The sequence below is a fragment of the Apus apus genome, chromosome 18 (genome assembly GCF_020740795.1).
Source record: "Apus apus isolate bApuApu2 chromosome 18, bApuApu2.pri.cur, whole genome shotgun sequence".
Classification (NCBI taxonomy): Eukaryota; Metazoa; Chordata; class Aves; order Apodiformes; family Apodidae; genus Apus; species Apus apus.
In genome coordinates this window covers 1,838,757-1,861,942 of record NC_067299.1, presented here as the reverse complement: position 1 = coordinate 1,861,942, position 23,186 = coordinate 1,838,757, and the positions used below count along the sequence as shown (strand labels likewise).

The 23,186-nt window shown below is 55.6% G+C and overlaps 2 protein-coding genes across 7 annotated transcripts; both read right to left on the bottom strand.

Moving 5' to 3' along the window:
* Positions 1-1,075: 1,075 nt before the first annotated feature.
* On the bottom strand, positions 1,076-9,305 carry SERPINF2 (serpin family F member 2). Of its 4 annotated transcripts, none has more exons than XM_051636203.1 (10): positions 8,871-9,305; positions 8,253-8,341; positions 7,728-7,944; positions 6,946-7,008; positions 5,542-5,959; positions 5,084-5,227; positions 4,663-4,866; positions 3,715-3,857; positions 2,941-3,145; positions 1,076-2,145 (listed from the first exon to the last, which is right to left on the bottom strand). In XM_051636203.1, exons 3-10 carry the CDS (start codon positions 7,785-7,787, stop codon positions 1,820-1,822), a joined length of 1,563 nt encoding a protein of 520 aa, XP_051492163.1. In that variant the 5' UTR covers positions 7,788-7,944; positions 8,253-8,341; positions 8,871-9,305; the 3' UTR covers positions 1,076-1,819. The 4 variants fall into 4 exon arrangements, with proteins under 4 accessions (XP_051492163.1, XP_051492160.1, XP_051492164.1 ...); XM_051636200.1 differs by having other exon boundaries at positions 7,728-7,866; XM_051636204.1 differs by lacking the exon at positions 8,253-8,341 and having other exon boundaries at positions 7,728-7,866.
* A 665-nt stretch (positions 9,306-9,970) lies between these two features.
* On the bottom strand, positions 9,971-22,684 carry WDR81 (WD repeat domain 81). 3 transcript variants are annotated; one of them, XM_051636196.1, is made up of 11 exons: positions 22,637-22,684; positions 18,166-21,735; positions 17,779-17,886; positions 17,491-17,681; positions 15,207-15,397; positions 14,808-14,964; positions 14,465-14,630; positions 13,307-14,005; positions 12,998-13,143; positions 12,685-12,864; positions 9,971-11,712 (listed from the first exon to the last, which is right to left on the bottom strand). In XM_051636196.1, exons 2-11 carry the CDS (start codon positions 21,722-21,724, stop codon positions 11,386-11,388), a joined length of 5,724 nt encoding a protein of 1,907 aa, XP_051492156.1. In that variant the 5' UTR covers positions 21,725-21,735; positions 22,637-22,684; the 3' UTR covers positions 9,971-11,385. The 3 variants fall into 3 exon arrangements, with proteins under 3 accessions (XP_051492156.1, XP_051492155.1, XP_051492157.1); XM_051636195.1 differs by having other exon boundaries at positions 18,166-21,732; positions 22,637-22,673; XM_051636197.1 differs by lacking the exons at positions 9,971-11,712; positions 12,685-12,864; positions 12,998-13,143 and having other exon boundaries at positions 13,580-13,704; positions 13,817-14,005; positions 18,166-21,732; positions 22,637-22,673.
* Positions 22,685-23,186: the final 502 nt, after the last annotated feature.

The following is a 23,186-nucleotide window of genomic DNA, read 5'->3' as shown; positions in this document are numbered from 1 at the left end:
TGTAATTGCAGGTTTGAGCCAGGACTTTTTATTCCCCAAAGTCTCCTGCGTCCCCAAAATTCCTGGTTAGTGAGTCAGTCCTCCGCGTACTCCAGCAGATGGTGCAGACTATTCAGGGACGGAGGCTCCCAGAAGGATTCTGCTCCTTCCTTGGAGGGAAGGCAGACTTCCCCAGCGAGGAAAACACTGCCAGAAGGATGGCCCTTGTGCTCTGCAACTGCAACGGGGCCCCAGCCTTGTCCCCTGAAGCTGAGGGAGTTCAGAAGCACAATCTACTCTGGACAGTGGTTGTTCGGACAGGAATAGTTGCAGCCTGGCAGGCTCTGGGGAGTCAGACTAACATTTCCATGTGGTGGAATGGCTTGGTTGGGTCCCAAGAATCTTTCATGGTAGAGTTTTCCAGACATGCACTGCTACCTCAGCACAAGGATCCATGGGGCTGGGCCCATCTCGGACAGAAGTGAAGCTGTCACAGGACTTTGCCTTTTGCCAAAACAGAACAAAAGCTGCAACATTCAGCTACAGGCCACAAAATCTGCCTCTCCCTCCCCTGGAAGCTGTCCCAACCATCCCTGGTGTTGTGCTGTGAAACCGGGAATATCTTAGTAGAAGAATAAATTGCAGACAGAGATGCCAGATCAGTGTCCTAGCAGATGCCAGCAGTGGTCAGGTTTTGTCCAGGAGAAAGGTTGAGGACTGTCACACCCCTGCTTATCCCTGCAGTGCTGACAGGCAAAAGCCCCTCCTGTCCCTGTGCCACTGGGCTCTGCCCTAACCTAAGGAATTCTGCCCATGTCACAGAGCCAGCTCTGCCCTACTGAGTGTTCCCTGCATGCTCTGCAGGTGAGATTCCCAAAACTTACTGGACTCCATCCTTGGGCAGTCTTTACAGATTCACTTTACAGCCTCTGTTGTCTTCTTTGCTGAGGTGGAGCAAAGTGCAGACCCTTTGCAAGAGCCTCTCCTATCTTTCCATCTGTCATGCCCAGACCTTTTTCCTCCCAATCTTTGCAGCTATTAAGTGTCCTGTTTCCTCTCTCCATTGGGTCTTTCAATGCAACACCTTAAGCAAATGTATCCTGCTTTACTCTTTATTATTCTGCCAACATAAACATTACTAAAAAAACACTTTATAAAATATGTCTCAAAATGCAGCACTACCCAAGGACCTAGGGTTTCCTGGCCAAAGGGGTGGAGGTGAAGATCCAAAGGGGTTTCCCAGTGCAGACCCTCCCACATCAGATCCCAACAGCCAAAGGGTGGGAAAAGGGAATCTTTGAAAAGAGCCTGTGCCTGGAAATGGCTGTGACACATCCTAGAGAAGACAACTGTTACTAGTCCAGTTGATCTAGAGGTCATTTTTCTAGGTGGCTACAGATGGTTTTCAGAGGAAGGTTTTGAGGGACACGTGTTCCCAGGAACTGCAGAAGGAAGAGCCATATTAATATCTCTGGCTGTTGTCCAAGCTGCCAGATGCTAATGATGATTCCAGGCTATGGGGGACTCTGATAGGAGCTTAATAAAGACTCTAATAAGAGCCTAGGGACAAGGAGGTCTCCCTTCTAGGACTGAGAGCCCTGGAAGGGAAATTCAGGCAGAGCAAGTTTGTCAGGTTCAAAAGAGGGGAATCCCAGCCTGGAGATGCTCATCAAGGCTGGAATGGGCTATCCCAGGGCTGGTCTCTAGGGATCTGTAAAGGAAAACAGCAAGGGATTGCCTCCTGTGGCCTCAGAGGGAGGTCTCTGAGGACAAGAGGCCTCTCTCAGCTGGTCCCAAGGGTCAGGCAGCAGTCCCAGAACACTCAGGCTCTGCCCCTCTCTTATTTGGGCATGGGGTGCTCCCTGACATCTGTTCCTTCACGCCAGTCCTGTGGCTCTTTGACCTGGGGAGCAGCATTGGGGTTTGGATTCTGGACACTGCCTATGAAAAGTGGGATGCCTGCTTCATCTTCAAAGATGAGGAAGAGGAAGGGCCGGTCAAGGCTGAAGGCAGAGACCGAGCGGGAAAGCGCGACGCTGGTGGTGGCAGATGCTTCCACCCCGTCTTCCTGAAGCTCCAGGGTGGACTGGTGCTGGATACTGGATACAGAGAGAGGCTCATCTGTGATCTTTTGAAGGTTTGGGTTCATGAACAGCTCCTGGAGGCCTACAGAGAAATAAGGTTCAGTTACCCTGACCCAGTTGGTGCCACCAGCTCAGATTTTCCTGAAAGCTGCCTGAAGAAAGCCATTCCCTCCTCTGCTGCTACGTGTGTTGCCCAGCACAGAGAACCAAAAAACTGGCAGAAACAGAAGCTGCAGTCCAGTCAGGCTCCCCAGTCCCCAGTATGAAGAGCTGAGGGTGCCAAAACCAGAACAGTTTTCATGTGCTTTGTCCACCTCTTTCAGAGTGGAAGTGGAAGAACTTAGGTGTTTCCTTAAAAAGCAGCAAGTCTGAAGGCCCTTTCTTGCTAGGCTGGAAACACTTTTACAGAGATTTTTGTAAGCAATTCTGCAAAACAAAGTGAACTCTTAATCTGTTCTCCTCTGGAAATGCAGTAGATGGTGTTTCAGTTCAGAAAGCTCTCACTTCCAGATTTAGTGATCTGCACTCTCTGGGGGCAATTTCAGCTTCCTGGGCACTACGTTAGAGAAAACGGTTGATGCATGGGAGGAAGTTGGTCTTGGCTAGAAATAGGAATGGGAAGAACTCATAAAGATGGTGAGGAACTGTGAATGCTGCCTTCCCTATAGTATCATCTTGGAGCAAAACATTTGGTGCTAGGCAAGCAAAGAGTAAGGAGGAGGAGAGGAATGAGAGTTGAAGGAGTTTGGGTGTTATCTGCAGCAAACTGTGAGGCACAGCTTTAGAAACATGATGGCAGCTTCTAGTGTCAGTGAACAGATGCCTTGTAGATGGATCAGCTTCACTTACACTGTGCAAATCCTGTTAGAGGCCTTACCCATTTGACTGAGAACCTTGTTGAGTTCCAGCTCATATTCCAGTTTTATTTTGGGCATCTTCACTGTGGTGGGTACCTCCTTGGGGAAAAGCCTGCATAGCTGTTGATAAGGGAAGTTCTCCAGCACATGAGAGGTATTCCAACCATACTGGTTTGGTACAAGGACCACAAAACTCATGTTACTCTTAAAGGGAAACTTGGCCACCTGGAAATAAAACCAACCAGAAGAATTTAAGGCAGAGGAAGGAAGATCCAGAAAGCGAGGTCTTTAATTTCATCTTTTTCTAATTGGTCTACAGAGCCAGTCTAGCTATGGGATGAAAACAGCCAGGTGGGGAGGAGGGATCTGACTTCTCCAGAGGAGAAAGTTTGTTGGAATATCAACATTAGGTGTTAGTATTAACCCACTGGCCAGTAAAGCTTGCACACATGGCAGAGGGGAAGGCCACGTGCACAGACATTGGCTGTAGCTCTGTCAGTACATTGTCTGAGGGAATTCCTTCCCTTATTTCCTCATTTCTCTTTAACTCAGGGGTTTAAAACTCTTCTTAATTTCCACTTAGTGAGATTATTTCTTTGCAGTTTTCCCTAGAGATTGAGAATGAAGATCCAACACTCTTGCTAGAAGCAAAGACAAAAGATGCTTATTACATCTTTGTGTGATATGCCCGTTATGAGGCATTTGTTTTTTGCCAAGAACACTTGCAGGCAGTAAAATATCAGAGCAAGAGGAAGTTCCAGTTAAACCTTGTAGTGCTCCTAATAAAGCCCTACCTGGATGTCCTGGGACTCCAGAGTAAACCAGCTCAGGGGGTACTGCTGGGCTTTCATCATCTCAACTGGGACCACAAACTCGTTGTCAAGGTGGAATACATCTGGCCCAGTGAAACTAGCATCAAACTTAGTCCTCCAGAACCCTGTCAAAACACAAGTTTAGAAATCAACGAAGTTAAATGTGGGTAGGAAAACAGAAACTGCCTAGCTGACCCTCCTCCTGTCACCAGTTTTCCACGAGACAGTCATCAGGGAAGTAGAAATACAGCAAAGAGAAGCCAGTACCAAGGCTGGTGGAGCCCTAGTAGCAGGAAGCCCTTATCTTCCAAAGAGGGACTATGGAACAACAAAAAGAGTGAGGATTAATCCTCATGCCTCAGCGTGGGAGGTGACTGAAGGCTATGGAGATAAAAGTGATAGATGTTTGCACTTTGAAAATTGAGGAGTGTTGCCTTTGTACTGCTTAGGCTAACACAGCACTCCAAGACCAAGCTAGGACATTTGCAGATTTACACTGGAAGGAAGTGTTTGGTCTGTGTTTCAAAGCACAATCCCCAGGGAATCAGAAGAGGAAGATGTGCCTGGTCACTGTGCTGTAATCAGGAAGAAATCCACAGCAGCTGCCCCCGAGCTCCGTGGTCAGTGTGCAGTGGGTGCCAGGGGACCTGGTGAGGTACTACTCTCTGTGATCCTAAACCAGGAGGCAAAAATACTGCAGGGTCCACCTGCTGCATTCTGGCTCTGCTCTCAAGTAGCATTTTTGGCACATGTGAAGTGGTTGGGACTCGGTGTAAAGAAATCCAAGTGAGAGGGATGGCAGATGTACAAGAACAAGCAGACTGACTGGCAGGAAGCAAGGAGAGGAGATGCCATCCAGCCACAGTGCTTGCAGAAAACTAGTAGGTTTCTAACTATTCCTCTGGAAAAGAAAAAGCCTGTGGAGCTCACCATGGAAATGGACTGCATTGAGCAAGAGCATCACTGTGTCCTCAGGGAGTTGCTGGAGGAAGGTGGGTATTTGCCCATTAGTTGCTTCCTTTACCCACTTGTTTATGGCTGCGAGGTCATCCTCACTGATCCCAGAAAGGGCCATGGGCTTTGCCCCGTAGAATTTCTCTGAATCCTCCAGGAACTTCTCTTTCACCTCAAATCCTGATGGGGGGATGGAAAATGGGTGAAGAAAATCCACATGAAGCCATCAGGCATTGGAAACATTTGCTCAGCGGCTCAGCCAGTGGCGTGGCACTGCCCAGGGGGGCTGCGTGGGGAAACAGAGATGTCTCCCAGGGTGGCAGGGTGCTTCCAGCACTGCTTGTCACCCAGAGCTGTACCCTACACCCGGATGGACCCCCCCCTTGGCAGCTCCCACCTTTCTGCAGGTACAGACGTGCTGCAAGGCTGAGGGTGGACTCTGTGAGCCTTCTGCGGAGGGTGCCCAGCCTGTGGTGGAGACAGGGCACCCACTCCAGATGTGTCACCTCCAGCAAGTGCTTCTCCGTCTGATTTGCTGCTCCTAAAACAGGCAAAGTCACATTCCTGTTAGTTCATGCCCACATAGTGGAAAACAGGGACGTTCCTCTACCTGTCTCCTGTTAGAAACACACTGTGCCTTAAAAAAGGGGCTGGAGAAACCCAAGAGGAGCCTCAGCACAGGCCACGGGGGCAGCTTCAATTGCAGTCGTACCAAATTGAAGCTGCAGGAGTAAGATTAAGTGGCAGGTGCTGAGTTTAATCTTTGCACTTTGCACATGGGTTGCTAGTGCCTCCAGGAGGGGTACAGGGAAGGGCAGGAACCAGGAACTGCTGTTTTTGTGACTGAGACCTTACCCAGTGCCAGGTGGGACAAGGCGAGGGCGATGCTGAGGGGGGACAGGATCAGGTTGGTTCTGTTGGACTGCAGCTGGACCTCTCTCAGGAGATCAATGCTGAATCTCATCAAACCATCTGCTAGCCTCTGGCTCTTCTTCCAAGTCATCTCACAGGTTTTCCCTTCAGCCTCTACTTCCTCTTCAGAAGAGGCAGTCTCCTCAGATGGTTGCTGCTGCTGACAGCCCACAGCCCCAGCTAGGACTTCATCCTCTGAGCTCCAGCTGTTCCTTGTGCCTGACAGTGTGCTGGTGGAAGGTAACATGAGTCCATCAATCTCCTGGAAGGGGTCAGAGGTAAGGTCTGCCAGCTCTGTGTTCAGCAGGGTTGGAATGGCCTCTGGCAGAGCAGACTGGACAATTCCAGTAGTTTTCACATCCTGGGAAGAAACGAGAAGGATAGCACTGGGAAAGCAGGAGTACAGCACTGCCTTCTCTCAAGGGTTTTACTGCACACCTAAATGGGCTGAGAAAACTCTCTTGACTTCTCTACTCTGGTGAAGTATTCACTTCAGTTTGCCTCTTAACCTTGATGTTGAAAGAACCCCAATGAGTTTGGAAAACAGAAGGTCTTGTATCCTGGGAAAAGGACCAAGTGAGGATCTTGCAGTGGTTCCTCCTCCACTTGCTCTCAGGGCCTGCCCAGGCAAACGAGCCCAACAGCCCAGCTTTGAGGGCAGGAAGCTGCTCAGCACATGTCCTGTGCCCTCCCCATTACAGATCCATCATCCTCAGCCAGGGTTTCCCCCCCTCCTCTCACACCTCTCAGCACTGCTGCTCAGCGCCCCCGCTGCTGGCACAGCCTTGGTCCTTTTTGGCTCAGATTCTTTCTCCAGGCATCTGTGACACTTCTTGACTTGCCTGTCCTGTTCCATCCCTCTTCTCTCCAATTTTCCCTATTTCCCAGCTTTCTAAGCCTGCCACTGCTGTCCTCACATGTGCATGGTCCCAAACACATGCTTTTTTCCTCGGATCTCTCTGTTCCCACCCGCATCCGGATGACATTCCTGTGCTGCAGGAGAGCTGCACTGCCAGAGCCAGGCTCCATGGGTGCCATCAGCTGAGGGGCTTTCTTCCTGTCACCCTCAGAGCTAACTGTTTTCCTCATCTTCCCTTACCAATCAGAAATTAAATAACCCACCTGCCAGTCCCTGCCCATACCAGCTACTGGTGTTTACTCCATGTGTTCCCCAGTTATCTGGGCTGAAGCTTCCACTGAGAAGGAGCACAGTTTGGAGAGGGAAGCCTGGATCTTCTCATTGCTCTGGCACTAGACTGCACCACCTGGACTGATCCTAGCTCAGGAAAAACTGGAAAACCATTGCAAATGCCACAGTCCCCTTGGGTGGAACCATTCCTAGCTCACCTTCAGCTTCCCATCTTTGTCTAAGAAGAGACGCTTTTGCTCCATGGCTTGTGCTGAAAAAAACTGTAGGGGAGAAAAAAAATCAACAGCAAAGAACCAGTCAGGTCCCAGATAATTTCCTCTGAATTCCCAGAATGAGCCTTATCTGCTCCAGGTCAGAGCCTGGCACCAGCCTGGCTGTAGCAGTCCCCGTGGGGCTTCAGCACGGGCAGGGCTTGAGGACACAGACCCAGAGGCGATGGGGTCCACCCAGGGGAGGTGGAAATGAGCCTGAGCTGGGAGACTGAACCCCCTGGGTTTGTCTAGAAAGGGAGCAGGTCTGAAGGGTTCAAAATAACAGATCCTCCAGAGAGTGAGCAGTGTGCTTTTGCAATCTCAGATCTGACAGGGATCCAGCTTTAAAATGGGAGGAAAAAACCTGTTATTGAACAATCTCATGTTAACCCCTGAAGGTCGTGGTCACAGTTGAAGCCAAGTTTCCGTAGATTTTCTACAGAAACCCACTTAGATAATGAGAGTATCCACAGCTGTCTTAGCTGGGAAAGAGATTAGAAACCTTGCTGCACTGGGCATAGATTAACCCTGTAGGAGAGCAACACTGTCCTCCTCCAATCTGCTTCCCAGGGCTTCTCACCCAGAAGCATCAGGGGGTATTTGCCCCATGGTCTGGTGCAGGAGAGCCACCTTGCTGCCCTTTGCTGTCTGGGGAGGGGACTGTGCCCACACCACAGAGATGTCCACACCAGAGAGGTCCTTACCATGGCTGGAGTGAAGAGACTTACCCTGAGGTGACTGTGCAGAGCAGGCAGGCAGACCAGCAGCAGAGCCCAGAAGAACACCATGTTTCTGGAACAGAAGGACCAGCCGAGAGAGAAGTTCTTTCCAGCTGCCTGGCAGCAGCAAAGCTGAGCCTCTTCAGGTCTGCAGGGAGAAAATCATCAACCTGGCCAAACAGGTTGGCACAGGAGCTTGCAGAAAGCACTGGGGAGATGAACAATGCTGCAAAGAAACAACACAGGAGTGCTGGGTCCCAGCCAAGGCAGGGGAATCGGAGAGGACCAGGGACCCAGGCTGGAGCAGAGCTGTAACCACAGCCAGGCTTCCCCACAACCCTCCCCAGCTTAGAGCCTGCCTCTCTGACCCCATTGCCCTTGTTTCTCTGGATTGCAAATGGTATTTCCCTAATCAGTCCTGCACACACTGTGCCTCTGGAGGAAAACAACAGCCTCTGCTGCCCTTTCCCCTGCAAAGCACCGAGGTACAGGCACAGCATCCTCAGCTGTGCCCTGGGCAGGAGGGATACTGACCTGCCTCAGGAGCTCCAGGCACTCAGCAAATGCTCTTTGGGAGGGACTTTGCAGGTAGAAAATACCAGAGCAGTTTCTCAGCACGTGTCCTGGAACAGAGAGTCCTCCCCTTCCCAGCACTCGCCTTCCCTGCTTTCTGGCAAAGGCAGCTTCTCCCACCCCCACACTCCAGTTCTCATATGGGACAGTGGGAGCAGGAGCTTCCAGGGCCATGGATGAAACCCCACCCATTCCCTGGCCACCACTTCACCCAGTCACTTTTTCTTCAGAAACAGTAATCACAGTATCTGCTGCTTACCATAACGCCCCCGAGCCAGGCCCAGCCCTCAGCACGGCTGCCCTGCACTGAACTCCTGGGGCTGCTTTCTACTCTCCAAGCTTTCACCCAGAACTTCCGGGCTGCCACCCCAGTTGCCAAGTGGAAGCAGCAAAACTTGAGGCCATTTCACCCCCCCTCACCCCAAATCCTGCAGCCACATACAGCCCTGAACTCCCCTGTCCTCCCTGCTGGTACCTATCCTTTAACCCATTGCTAACCTCACCCCCTTTTTCCCAGAGAGACACTATTGCCTGTTGGAGGAGCCCCCATTGACTGTCAGATCCTTGTCTGTGACTTACCTGAGGTTGTTGGTGTCCACCTTGGAGCTGGCACTCCCTTTAGCCTGGCTGGTAGCTCTGCATGGAGCAAACACAGCCCATGGTCCAGCCCACCCCTCCTACCCGCCGCAGTGACCTTCAGCACAGCCCGTTCCAGAATCTGGCAGGCAAATATTGACCCACAGCACCAGCCTGGACATCTGTTTGGGAGCTAAGAGGGAACGTGTGGTGCATTTGGAGATGAGGAGACACTCCGGGCTGCTGTTAACACCAAGTTTACCAGCTCCAAAACTCCCATTGGCTCCCAGCTCCCATTGGAGCTGGTTGTCCCTTCTAGTGGCTCCACTAGAAAGGAGCCACTGCTAGTGGCTTCTTCTAGTGAAAACGTAGGGCTTGGTGTTCATTGCCACATGACGTGCACCAATTCTTCACTTTCCTTTGTAGAAACCCCCAGATATTTGCTCCCTGTATCCCAGCTGCTCCTGCTGCAGCAAGCACAGGGCACGGGTTTGGCAGATGGTGGTGCCCAAGGCCCTGTGGCTGTCCTGGAGTGGGGAGCAGGGATGCCAAGAGCAGCTGGTCCCTCCCCTGGGGCACAGCAGGCACTGGAGCTGTGCTGGGGGGTTGGCCCTGGTGCCAGGCTCCCAGCAGGCACACACCTCAGTGAGGAGGAGGCTCTGGGTGGGCAGTGCTCCAGCAGTCCCATCCCAAGTCATTCTGCGGGATGCAGAAGGAATGGTGATCCTGCCTGGCTCTGCCCACGTCCTCAGTGTGAGACAAGTCACCACAGAGCAGTGGGGGAGACACTGAGGAGAGTGCAGCACGTCCACCATCATTCCTTGCAGCAGCTTTTTGTTCCCAAACTCAGTCCATACACTGGGAAGGAGTGAGAAGGAGAGTTCTGCAACCAGCAAGTACCTTGGGACACGCTGCTGCAACATGGGGAGCTGCTTCCCCTTGGAAAGCAGATCCAAGTCCCTGTGCAGTACGGCCCTACCTTCCATCCAGGGCATCTCCCTCTAGCTCACCCAGGAACCCCAGGGGTGCCCAAAGGCAGCCAGCCCCCCCAGCCCTGCACACCTGGGCCCCTGCAGCACAGAGCTTCCCTACACGCCCATCTCTGCAGCCCTGTCAAAGAGTTTATTAGAAGTCAGTATTTACATCTATTGCAAAGGGTTAGTAGGCAACACGGGACCGAGAGCTCCCCTTGGCCAGGGGGGATAGCACGGGCCAACCCCAGGGCAGCCTTCCCAGCTGCGGGTGGCTCGGATGAACCCGGAGCTGGGTGAACGCCCACTGCCCTTCCACGACAATCCCCAGCAGGCTCCTCCTCTGCCCAAGATAAGAGCTTCCCGCTCTGAGTAGGCTGATGGATGGGAAAAGGGCTGCAAAAGAAGTGAGGCAACTGCTCCTACTGCTGGGTCAAAGAGCATTCTCCTCACCTTTGGGGTGGGAACGGTGCTGTCCTAAAGGGAAGGTCAGAAGGAGACTGTGTTGGATCATTCCCCCGGGCTCTCACCCTACAAGGGCAGGAGGATACAAAACTGAGCATCTTTTTGCCATCCTGTCTTCCCCAGGAGCATGACCAGCACTAAGGAGAGTGGAGAGGATGATGATGAGGAGGATTTCTTGAGAAAGGCTGCCAGTGTGTGGCACACAGGGCATTCCTCACCCTCGGATAATCATGGGACACAGCACTGCTGGGGCAGAAAGCAGCAACTGCCCATCCCTACCCTACTGCTCTAGAAGCCAAAATTGTCATCATCTAGTTCTGGCCTGCCTGGAGGGTCCCTTTCCCATCCCATGGGAATGGGATCCCAGCCCATTCCCAAATGAACCAGCAGAACAGATGGAGTTCATGCCTTGGCAAATTTCCATTTCCATCTTTGCCCTGCAGCAGGTCAGGCTGCAGAAGTGCTCTAGCTAACCTCTCCTCCTCCCAAATAGGCTCTAACTCAGCCAGCAGAAACTCCAGTGACCAGAGTACACCCTCTGGGCCCTGAACACACCACAGGAGGAGGAGATGCCCAGCACCACACAGCTCCAGAGCCAGCAGTTCCCAGGCCCAGCTCATGCTATCCTAGTAAGACTGTTCAGTGGTTCAGGAGTGGAAGAGAAGGGTCAGTGCAGGAATGGCAGTAGCTATACTATTGTTTTCTTGTCAAGCGGCACCTCTTACCCCTTAACTGAAGGAGGGAGGATACCTGTGGTCCATGTTACTCTGGAGAGCAGCTCACAGTCCCCTGGGGATCAGGCACACAGGGTACAGAAAGCTCCAGGCCTCTCTGCAGGGGTGACAGTGACCTACAACACCCAGTATCTCTCCCAGCAGCAGTGGAGGTTTCTCACTTATGGCTTTTTTTTTTTTTCTTTTTAAAGATGCAGAAAGAGGTTAGAGATGCTTTACCAAGTGCTCACTAACGAGTGCACCTGCCCCCCTGCATCCTCTGCTCAGAAAGCTCTGGCTCTGCCCCTCCCCAGCCACGCTGCTGCCTTTCAGCTCTCCCAACAGCTCCTGGTCCCAGCAGCGCGGGGGCTACGCCAGCAGGCGGATGATGCCATTGTCTGAGCCCAGCAGGAGGTGGCATTTGGTGGGCAGCACTGCCAGGCTGGTCAGTGTGCCCCGGAAATTCTCTGAGCTCAGCTTGGTGGTGCTGAGGGGCAGGGCTGAGGACTCCAGCATGGAGTAGACACCAATCTTGTTGGCCACTGTGCCAGCGACCACCTCGTTGCCATAGAGGTCGAAGGCGTGGATGGGCTCAGATGCAGATTTGTAGTGGTGCAAAGGCTTCTGCTCCAGTTCCTTCCAGACAGTCAGGGAATGATCTGAAGAGGAGCTGATGAGCACGTTGCCCTCTGCAGCCTGCAGGAGAGGAAAGGCCAGTGAACCACCCCTGCTGCAGTAAAAACTCCCAGTCCCACCCTGCAAATGAGATTAGCAGGTAGCTGCCAATATTCCAAAAGTCCCAGCACAATCCCTCAGAACAGTCCCAGCCATTTCCAAGCAGCTGATGGTACTGAGCAGTATTAACAAGGCTTCCACGTGGACACTGCAAGTGACAGAACTCTCTGGTAGCTGGCAACCTCCTCTAGTGCTACCCAAGTATCCAAGAGATGGGCTGTGCTTCTTCTCAGTGACATCCCTGGTAATTAATTTATTATCTGGTACTACTGCAGTGGGTATATCATCATGTGGTCCTCTTCTCCATCAAACCACCTGCCAAATTATTTCCCTTCTCAGGAAAAGGAATTGGGAGGCTGTCTCACAGTAGCAAACATTGTTGAGGGTAGAAGTCTTGGAGCTGCTTATTAGCAGAGCTGGTGAGAGGGTAAACAACCCCCTGCGCTGAACTTTGTTTAACCTGCACTGGGTTCAAGGACACTGGAGCCCCAGAGCTGCTCCCCAAGGGTGGGTAAATATGGACAAGAGTTACTCATTAGAGCCACGCTCTCCCAGGGGGCTGAGAGCCCTGAAGAGAAAGCAGCACATTCACTTCTTCACAGGAGACGTGTCTCCTCCCTGGCCAAGGGACCAGCCACCTGCAACACCAACCATTGTCTTCTTCTGGTTGGTCTTCTCCCTACTGGCAGGGACTGACACCTGGGGGGCTGATCTCCATTCTGCACAGGCTGGACCAAGACCAGCCACCTGCAACACCAACCATGGGGCAGGAGAGCTTGAACAGCCTCGTGAGGAGACAGCCAGGGATGGAGGATCACCCAGGGGATGGAGCAGACAAGCTCTGCCAACCCAGAAGATGCTCCACGCAGCCTCAGGGGATGGATGAGGCCCAAAAAAGCAGCCCCTCACCCTGCTCCCAGCTGAACCTCTCACCTTGATCTGCAGAATGTCACCTTCGTGGGCAGGCCAGCCCCGCATGATAAGTCCAGTCCTGGTGTCCAGCAGCACAATGAACCCAGAGGAGAAGCCGGCCACGACGCTGCGCCCAGCGGGGCTGACGGCCAAGCAGCGGATCAGCCCGGCGCTCAGCCCGCCCGCCAGGCGGAACTCGTGCTGAAACACAGACAGCCCAGCTGCTGCAGGGCCAGGGGACAAGGCCCAGCTGGCCTTCATGGAGGCAGCAGCACCTCTGGGCCAGCTGTTAACCCACCATCACACACACGGACAGAGGAAGGAGACTCCCTACCTGTAGTCCTGGCTTCCTGTGGTCGATGAACCGCAGCACCGAGTCTGCACTGGCCACGGAGATGCTGTGGTAGGGAGGTGGCATGGTGGCCACAGCTGTGATGGGGACTTTGCTGTCTAATTCATCAAAAGTCCGGAGAAGTTTGCCTGTGAGAACATGAGGGAGACGTTACAGCAGGAGATGTGTATCTCCATCTCTCCAGTTCTGCTCTGGTTTCTAACAGGAGCCAGCAAAACGCAGTGCAGCCCCTCCAGTCCTTAAGGACTGGACCAGTTGCCTCCAGCCAGCCCTCAGCCTTTCCCTTCCTACCTGTGAACTGGTCCCAGATGTGGACAGTCCCATCACAGCTCACCACATGCTGTGATGCCTCCAGCTGGTCCACGTAGAAAACAGATTTCTTGTGCTCCGCGTAGGTGAAGCGCGGGGGCACCTCGCTGGTGCCGTCCCCGTAGTTGTACAAGGGCCACAGGCGGACGGTTTTGTCCTTGCTGCCACTGAGGAAGAAGTCCTCACTGCTGAGTGGTGCCACGCACTTGATGGCCCCTGAATGCCCCGAGAAGCTCTGCAGCTTGATCTGGTGGAAGTGGAAGCGGGGGTCGTGCTGGCTCACCCCGATCTCGTACTGCCAGTAGGCCAGCCAGTTCCCACACAGCATGTGGGTGCTGCGGGGCAGGTCGTGCTTCAGGGCATTCTCCTCGTGGGCTGAGCTGGGGATGGAGCCATCAGGGCCAGCACTGAGGTGCAGCAAGCCCAGACCCTCACGCTGCGTGTCCACAGGGACCTGGATGCGGTTCCCTACCAGCACGCTCCCAAAAGTACCAGAGTGACTGTCCTCCTGGTGGCTGGAGAAGGGCTCTGTCCCTCGTGTATCTTGGTCTGAGCCCACCACACTCGGTGTCTGCTCCAGGCTAACCACCTGCAGGCTCTTGGGGTTCACGTTCTCCAGGTAGAGGCTGGCCAGCTTCTCAACCAGCGAGTGGTTGGGCACAACCGTCCGGATAACATCACCTGAAGGGAGAGAACGTGGCTTCCAGGGAAGGAATTTCCCCATCATCACCCCCCACCACTGACAACAGGACATGGGTTAGCACAGGGCTGTGAACACAATGTCACTCTTATGCTGCTCCCAGCCAAAGCAGCCTGAAGCCCAGGGCAGTGGTGGAGCCCCCATCCCTGGAGGTATTTAAAAGGTGCATAGATGTGGTGCTGAGGGACATGGGGCAGTGGTGGCCTTGGCAGGGCTGGAGCAATGGTTGAACTTGATGATCTTAAAGGTCTTTTCTAACCAAAACAACTCCATGATTATGAGCCTGGTGGGCTCCCCAGCAGACCAGTCCACCATGTGGAAGCTGTGGTTTTCCCCCAGCAGCCCTAGACCCTCTAATTTCTCCCAAGTTCAGGTCCAGCACCTGTGCACAGAGCACAGAGCTCTATTGCAATTCCTAGCAGATGGTGGCCAAGCCATACCTAGCAAGCAGGAGAAGGGGATGTAGGTGGTGTAGGCCATCTCAGGGTTAAACACCTTCTGTAACTCCGCCAGCACAGCTGGATCCAGGGCCAGCAGCTTCCCATCTGAAAGGGGCATCTCCATCACTGGCACCTCACAGCTGCTCAGTGACTCTGCTGTCAGCCCCTGCCCAGGAGAAAACAAGATATCCAAGATCAAACACTCTCATCACATCATTCATTACATAAACACAGCCTGGGCTGGGCACTGCTGACACCAGCACTGGTGAATGCAGGTATGCCCACCAGCTTCCTGTGGCTGGGTACTGGGGGATGGCAGGAGGACCTCTCCCATGGCACTGACCTGGTCCTGCAGCAGTGAGAAGGCCCCAAAGAAGTTCCTCACTGTATCACTCAAATGCTGCTGCACCATCTCCTGCCCAATCCGCAGGCAGATCAGGGCAATGAGGCTGATTGTCTTAACACACAGGACAATCCGGGCCTGGGCACCGCTGGGGAAACTGCAGAGCATATCCATTACCAGCCTGTCCTCCACATGTCCCTTTTCCCCCTCTTCTGCTTCATGCTTCCCATCTTGTCTGTGTCCTGAGCAGGACAAGCTCTACACACCAGCACAAGGAGGTGCACACCAGGGCAGGAGCAGCCCCACAAACCCACGGAGGCCCTGACAGAACCGTTTCCAAGCCCCCAGCCCGCAGCAGTGTCCATCCTGGCTGATGGCACAGCAGGTCGCAGCGCTTACCCGACGGTCGGCGAAGTGAGGAAGCCCAGCACTGGGAGCAGAACCTCCTGGCTGATCTTGGGGAGGATGTCCATCAGCGTGGTGTCTGAGAGACACACCACGATCTTCTGAGTCAGCGTGACAGCAGCCAGGAGCCCGGCCTCCTTCCGGCTGTTCAGCCGCCCACCGCCGGCCCCGCCGCTGGGGGCAACCTGCAGAGGGACCCCCCGTCAGTGCCAGGGCCACCACCCCTCAGCAGGACACATCAAGGGGTCACCCGAGCTCAGCCCCAAAACCCACAGGCCCTGGGAGAGGAACCTGAGCACTGAGGCTCAACAGCAGCTCGTGTCTTGCACTCGAGGGATGAGCTGAAAGCGGATGGAGCTGTCGGCACAGGGCCTGGAGAGAACAGGGCACCACAACTCCAGAGTTCACAGGCATCCTCTGGAGGACATGTCCCTGCAGGAATGCTCCCACAGCTGGGAAGCTCAGAGGAGAGAGAGAGACAACCCTGCACTGGCCCAGACCATCACCAGCCTGGATATGCCAGAGCCCCACTTGCCAGCACAGGAAGAGGGGAAACCTGTAACACACACGACTTAAATCAGGAATCAGCATCTTCACCCCGTGCCCTGCAGAGCCTGGATGCACAGACTGCAGAAAAACAGCCCTTCCATCCAACATCCAAGCACAAGTTATGGGCAAACCTGCTGCTGACCTGGAGAAATCCAGCTGCTAATGCCTTCCCAAGGCAGCAGAGCACATCTCTTTTTTGCTGACAAAGTCCCACTGCTGGTTCAGCCAAGCCAAGGAGTTAACAACATCAGCAGCAACTCTGCAAGATTTCTTTCTAGACTCCTATTTCCTAAACCCTCGACAAATCAAACACCCAAGAAAAACTGAGCCAACAGCAAAACCCACAGACAATTCCCAGTTCCTGCTCTATTTCTTGTCCACCTGCCATCTTCCAGCTCATCACAGAGGCTCTTCCTCTCACAGAATATCCACTCTGCCAAAGCCTGCAAGGATTTTATCCTATTTGGGACCCATCACTCTACTATCAGGTTGCCAAGTGCTGTTCACAGGGGTATTAATCCCCCCAGTGCCCTCAAGCAGTAAGTTGAGTAAAGCAAAGCAGAACAGCTGGAGCTACAATTGCAACTGGGTGGAGAATGATTTTGCTGAAAAATGGGATTTTTTTCCCCTGAAAAATCTTCCCTTCAACACTGGAAAAACTGACAATGCCTTTTTGTTTTCTTCAGCTGAGCAGCTGTGGCCTCTTTTGCCCTATGTTTAAATTATCAAAAAGCTATTGAAGTTTTCAATTTAAACAGGAATCCGTAACCAAAGTGTTTATAACCACTAAAAAAGGGAACAATATGGAAAAATAAGCCTGCTTAACAGATTCAAAACCTTTTTTTTTTTTCTCCACAAAAACTCCATTTGACTTTCAACCTCACACACCTTCTTGCTCTTCAGCTACAGACTTCAAGCTGAAATGTCTGTAACTCTTGCCAGCAGTTTTCAGGCTGCTGAAGAACTTCCTGCAGCCCCTTCCCAGCTCACCCCCTTATCTACCCACACAGGCCTCTAAAACCACTCACTCCAGCAACCCCACAGCAGCCCCAGCTGCTCCACCTGATCACAGCCCCACCCTTGGGCCAGCTCCGTTTTGGCAATGTGTAAGAAAACCTTTCTTCTCTGGCTTCTGGTGTGCCAGGGATGGGTCTGACCAGGAAAGGCCAGGGAAGCAGGGAAGGAGGCAGACCCATGGTGGCTGAGGCCTTCTAATAGGCTAATGAGGGGGAAGGGTTTCCACTGGAAGGGGAGAGATTGAGATGAGATCTTAGGGAAGAAAATCTTCCCTGTGAGGGTGGTGAGACCCTGGCTCAGGTCTCAGAGAAGGTGTGGATGCTCCATCCGTGGAAGTGTTCAAGGTTGGATGGGGCTTGGTCTAATGGAAGGCATCTCTGTGCATGGCAGGGGAGTTGGAACTAGATGAGCTTTAGGGTTCCTTCCAACCCAAACCCGCCTGTGATTCTCCAAAAGCCCACATACGCAGCCACTTGCGCTGGAAGCTCATGGCAGGGGGTGAAGGTGCCTCTTCTGGCTGCATCAGCACAGCCTTTCTCAGCCAGCACAGCCAGAGCTGCTCAGCCCACATGAACCCAGAGCTCAGCCTAGCACAGATGTTTACCCAGGAGGCTCCTGGTGAGGCTGAACTATTACTGTGCATCCTCCTTTCATGCCTGGACACGGGGTTCACCCCAACACACACAAGAGGAGGAGAAAAGGCAGTACTGACCAGGTAGCTGATGTAGGGCAGGTACTGGTAGGTGAGGACAGGCTCTCCATACAGGTATGCCACGTGCACCAGACAGGCCAGCACTGGCTTGGACACCTGATCTCCCAGCACCGGCCGCTTCTGGTAGATATTTCCTGTACTCAGGGGACTGTTCTCATCGTTGCTTGGTATGAACTGCTGCCTGGTGGGGCCTGCCCAAGAGACAACATCATGAGCTGAAGCAACAGGCTACACCCGAGCCCCGAGTCAAACCAAACCCCACCCTGGGGTCAGAGGAGCAGACATTACCAACGTAGCAGGAGGTGAGCAGGCGGAGCAGGTTCCTGGCGATGAAGCGGGAGGTGACGGTGGGGCCCAGCTTGGCCGAGAGCCACCTCACCATCTTACAGGCTGTGTCTGCAAAACAAAACCAGGCCCAAGGACAGAGCCCAGCACGGGGCAGATTAGCTATCACCTGCCTGCTGCCCCACAGGCAGCTCCCTGGGTCTTAGACACACACACACTGCCCCACAGACCTGGCCTGTTACACTGGTTTCATCGCTGTCCCCAGGCTGGGAGCACAGACACCCCCAAATCTGGACTCGCTTCTTCCCATGCTCTCCCCTTCTCCCACTCGTGGCTTTGCTGGGTGGCTGCCACGCTCAGCAGGAAGGCTCAAGGCCAACAGGGTCTTACCCAGGAGTATTGTCTGCTCTTTGTCATCAGAGTGATCCGGCAGCTCTTCTCCCTCTCCATCCTCGGGCTCACTGCTGTCATCAGCCAGGGGGACATCCACGGAGGCGACAGCATCCACGGCCGCCGGCAGCTCTGCATCAACCACAGCCTCCTCATGCTCCTCCTCCTCGTGCTCCTCTTCCTCTTCCTCTGAGTCCTCACTCTGTTTCAGGTCCTGGCTGCTGTCCATCGACTTCAAGCTGCTCTTGTCCTTCTGGGAATCACCATCCGCAGGTCTGTCCTCCCCCAGGGACACCTCGCTGGCGCTGCTCTTGTCGCTGAGCCGCCCAAGGCTCAGCGACTCCTGCTCCTGAGGCTGCAGGGACTCCCCCACGTAGAGGCCACTCTGGAAGTCCTCACCCTCAGGCAGGTAGGCTTGGTCATGGAAGCTGACACCAGAGGTGTAGTCGAGGAGGTCGAGCGCCGCCGTGCTGTGCTCCACGTCCATTTTGATCTCCTCCCCAAAGACGCAGGACACCGGGCTCTCCCCTCCGCTCTCATCGTCCTCAGCTGTGCCAAGGAGGGACTTGCTCTCCTCCCGTGAGCTCTCGATGCCCACCAGGATCTGCAGGATGTGTGGCAGCAGGTTCAGGAGGAAGGGCTGCAGCCCCAGGCGCACGATCAGCTGGGCAACAAAGCAGTCGGTGTAGAGGTAGAACCTGCCGTGGCGGGAGCAGGGCGTCTCATACGCCCCGATCAACGGCTTGAGCAAGTATTTATTGGCATTCTTTGGGCCCAGGGATTTAGCTATGGGTTCAAAGAGATACCAGGCTGCGTAGACAGCCGTGTTCTCCTCGGACATCAGAGATAAGATGAAGGGCAGAAGAATCTCCAAGCCTTCAGGAGTGATTTCAGAAAGGATCCCCTCCAGCTGCTGCCACAGCTGGAAAACAAGCTCCCGGCCCTGACCTTCATCCTCAATCTTCTTTGCCTGGTAGGTGAAAATGAACTTGTGCAGGGCTGGGAAGTATGTGGGGAAGGGGACAATGGAGCTGAAAGGACTGAGGAGCTGGGTGGGACAGGGTGGGGGGAGGCCCTGGGAGATGGGTTGGTATTCAAACAACTGCCCCGTGCCCTTGCCCAGCCTGGTCTTCAGAAGCTTCTCCACTGGCACACTCAGCTGCAGGAGGACATGCAGCACGTGCTGGAGCGGGGCTGGGATCTCCTTGGGATGGTAGCGACAGAGGTTACGGACCATCAGGAACCGTTCCCGGAGCGACGCGTCCGGCTTCGAAGGACGAATCCTTGGTGCAAATATAATCTCAGCCACCAAAATGCCCAGAGCTTGCATGTCCCTCTGGAAGAGGTCCGAGAGACCCAGGGGTGGCTCTTCCCACGGCTGCTCCATTAGCTGCATCTCACTGCTTAAGCCTTTAACCAAGAAATTGTCCAGTTTCTCCAGTTCTTCCAAGGCCTGGAGCGGATTGAAGCCTTCAGGAAGCGTGATCTTCATGTCAGCCTGATCCACAGCACCCACCTTGCTGCGACGGAGAGGTCGGACCCCTGGGGCTTTGCCTTCGGTGGCATAAGCAGGGAGGGCAGAGGGCTGTGCTGCAGGCATGGAGGCACAGGGCTGGTCAGCAGCTCTACTGGTAGCAGAAATCGAATCCAGGGCTTCTGTGCCTTGCTCTAAATCATCCTCACCAGTGAGGGCTTTGTCCCCAGACCAGGTGGTTTCACTGGGAGTGGCCTCCAGGACCAGCCCATTCACCGCATCCGTCACCTGGCCTTGGATATCCTCCAAAAACACAGTCTCCCTGATGTTCTGGAGAAGAGGCCGAGCAATGGTTGGAGCTTCAGGAGGTGTGTAGGCAGGTCCCACCATGCGCCTGGGATGCGGCTGGTCAAAGAGCTGCACAACCCCATAAGTTGTCAGATGCGTGTGGTTGTCTACTAGATGGAGGCAGACGTTCTTCTCCTTGACAGCGTCCTTCCCCAGCAGCTTGTACCCAAAAGTGAGATCAATCCAGTGGTGGAGGTCCTGAGAAACTTCCCAGCTCTCAAGGAGCATGCGGTGGACTTCAATGAACTCCTCGTAGGAGCTACACCAAGATGGCACGTCCAGGTCGGGCATGTCCGGATGGATGGATCGGAAGATGGAGGGATCTGTATAAAACTCTGGGATGCACTCATCCGGGGTCCAGCTCTGCATGCGCTCCATGCTGGCCGGGTACTCGTTGGGCTCCCACTGGGACCGCACGTGGCAGCACAGCACTGCCCTGGGTGTCCTCCGAGCTGTGTACACGTAGTAGGTGATATCTGAAAGGACGTCAGAGATGTGATGGGGGACGTGGAGCTGCTCCCCACTTGATCCACCAGCAACAAACGCCTGCTTGGTCATCTCATAGGTGAAGTCCAACTGCTTGTCTCCCTTGTTCAGTCGGAACTTGGATTTCCTGAGGTCCCTGAACTTGCCATTTTTGGTAGTGAAGTCCACCACCCATGGAAGGACTGGGTGATAATTGGGGTCTCCCATTCTCCTCCCAGCCAAACTGTTCAGACACATAAGGTAGTCAAAGTTGCTGACCTGGCCATGGACCCACTTTAACACTAGGTCTTGAAGGTCCTTCTGGCAGGCAGTGCACCTCACCTCCTGCTCTTGCACACCAGCACTGGTTTGCTCTCTCCTTCCTTCCAGACCAGCCTCCAGAGTCACCTCCTCCTTCTTCAGTCCCTCATACTCTCTGAAGTTCACGCGGAGCCGGCTGCACAGCTTCTCATCCACAGCCACATCCCGAAGGGAAAAGGCGCCACAAGCCAGACCCACCTGGTGACAAGCCTTCATGGCCTGCAGCACGTGGAAGAGGAGGAAGAGGATTTTGGCATGGCTGTTGGTGAGCTTGGCCGGGCTGAAGGTCACGATGTCATGCAGACAGTACTGCACGTAGGGGTAGATGATGTACAGCATGTCAGCCGACTCCAGCAGAGCTTCAGCCTGCAGCAGGTTGGGGCAGGAGGACACCCCTTTGGTGGCCACCACGCTCTCCTTGGCGGGGGAAGCACCAGGCACGTTCTTGCCCACCTGAAGGACGGGGCAGCCATAAGCCCTCTGCAGGGCAGCCCGCAGGGCCTCCAGGGCCGGCAGGGTGGGCGGCAGCTGGCGGTGCCGGTAGGGCCGCACGTAGAGCCCGTGCGCCCGGCACCAGAGGTTGCGGTAGTTCTGGCAGGCGACGCTGCGCATGAAGCCGTGCAGGGTCTCGGAGCCGCCGTCACGCTGGTCGCAGGTGGGGGGCTGCACCCTCAGGGGGTACCCCAGCGCCTCTTTCCGCAGCCCGTGGATCTCCACCCGGGTCCAGCCCGTGGGCAGCTTCTGCACGGAGTGCTGCAGGAAGGTCCTGACCTCCAGCTCGCTCAGCCCCTCGGGCCGCGGGCACAGGCCGGGCAGCACCCGGCGCTCCCTCAGGCTCGTCAGCCATTTCAGCGGGACGAAGGCGGTAACGTGGGTGCCCTCGGCAGCGGCGGCCAGCTGGCGGCGGTCGATGTTCAGGTCCTTCTCCACGCTCTGGAGGAAGCCATCCATGTCAGCTTCTGCTGGAGGAAGAGAGGTGGCCCAAGGGGGGAACGTGAGTCAGCAGAGGAGCGCGGCGCCATCCCTGCCTGGCTCTGCCGGGTCTGGCTTCCCCATCGCCGCCCATCGGGGGGGGAAAAACATGGTGGGTTTAGGAGCTTGCTCAAAAAATGCTGCGTCTGGGAGGGGTGAGGGTGGAGAAGGGAGGAGTCCTGGCTGGGGTGGGAGCAAGATGGGAGTGTGGTAGCTAAGGAGGGGGAGCTGGTGGGAGCTCCAGAGCCCCAGGGCCAGGGAGGGGGACATGATGGGCCCTGCACAGCCGCTGGTCTGGGGAAGGGGACACGATGGGACCTGCAGCATCAGGGCTGGCGGTGGAGGGCACGATGGGACCTCTGAAGCTGGCGGGAGTACAAGATGGGACCCCTGTAGCAGCAGTGCTGGGGAAGGGGGCACGATGGGACCTCTGTAGCACCGGAGCAAGGGAGGGGAAACATGTTGGCACCTCTGCAGCCCTAGGGCCGGTGAGGGGGGACACGATGGGACCTCGGCAGCTGGGGAGGGGGAAATGATGGGAGCAGTAGGGGGGAGTGAGGGGACCTTCGTGTTAACAGGGCCGGAGAAGGGGACACAATGGCAGCTCCGCAGCCCCCGGGCCGGGGGCACAGGCAGCCCCCGGAGCGTGGCAGGGGAGGATGCCCATCAGCAGAGAGCCCGTTCCCAGCACCAAACCAGCGGCCACAGCCGGAGCGGCGGCCCCGGTACCGCGCCCGGGGCCACCACAGGGCCCGTGCTACCGGGGGCAGCGAGAGCAGAGCCGGGCTGAGCCCCACGACCCCCGAAACTCATCCCGGGGGGTCCCTCACCCCCCGCCCAGGGGATCCCTCACCGTCCCGGGGCCCCCGCCGCGCCCCGGCCCCGCGTTACCTGGCGGCGGGCTCAGGCGCGGCGGGCCCCGGCCATGTTGGTCAGGTGACGGCGGTCACATGCGGCCGCCATGTGCCCGGGGGGCGCGGGGGGGGCCCGCGGCGGGGCCGGGGCCGGGCTCCCTCCAGCGGCCACCGGCGCGGGGGGCAGGCGGGGCCTGCAGGCGGGCGAGCGGCGGGACATGAGGTGCCGGTGCCGCCAGAGGCGCTCCCGGCTGCCAGCGGAGGCGGTAGCCGCGCTGACACGGCAGCCGGCCTTAAAGGGGTCCCCGCGGCGGCAGGCGGGCCCCACCGGCAACAGGTGAGTGCCGGGGCGGAACCGGCGCTGGGCAGCGGGGCCGGGCATCCCCCTTCGCCGCACCGGGAGCCTCCCGCTTTCCTCTCCGCGCTGCCCAGCGCGGCCCGCGGGGGCGGGACGGGGAGCCCGGGCACTGCCCGGCCCCGCTCCCCTGTGAGCCGGGCCGGCTCCGGCAGCCAGAGCCCGGCCTCTCTGGCCGGGTGCGGTGCTGCCTTCGGGGACCCCGCCCCGGCCCCCTCCCGCAGCCGGGCCC

Bases quoted from the DNA above. Each gene is read 5' to 3' on its own strand.
- SERPINF2 (XM_051636203.1), bottom strand. From the start codon at position 7,787: ATGGTGTTCTTCTGGGCTCTGCTGCTGGTCTGCCTGCCTGCTCTGCAC. The intron at 5,228-5,541 runs GTAAGGTCTCAG...TGCCTGTTTTAG, and splicing joins CTTGTCCCACCTGGCACTGG to GAGCAGCAAATCAGACGGAG. The intron at 3,858-4,662 runs GTGAGCTCCACA...GTGTTTTGACAG, and splicing joins CAATGCAGTCCATTTCCATG to GGTTCTGGAGGACTAAGTTT.
- WDR81 (XM_051636196.1), bottom strand. From the start codon at position 21,724: ATGGATGGCTTCCTCCAGAGCGTGGAGAAGGACCTGAACATCGACCGC. The intron at 17,682-17,778 runs GTAATGTCTGCT...TCTCTTGGGCAG, and splicing joins GCTCACCTCCTGCTACGTTG to GCCCCACCAGGCAGCAGTTC. The intron at 12,865-12,997 runs GTAGGGAGTCTC...TCTGTGTTTCAG, and splicing joins ACAGGAAGCCAGGACTACAG to CACGAGTTCCGCCTGGCGGG.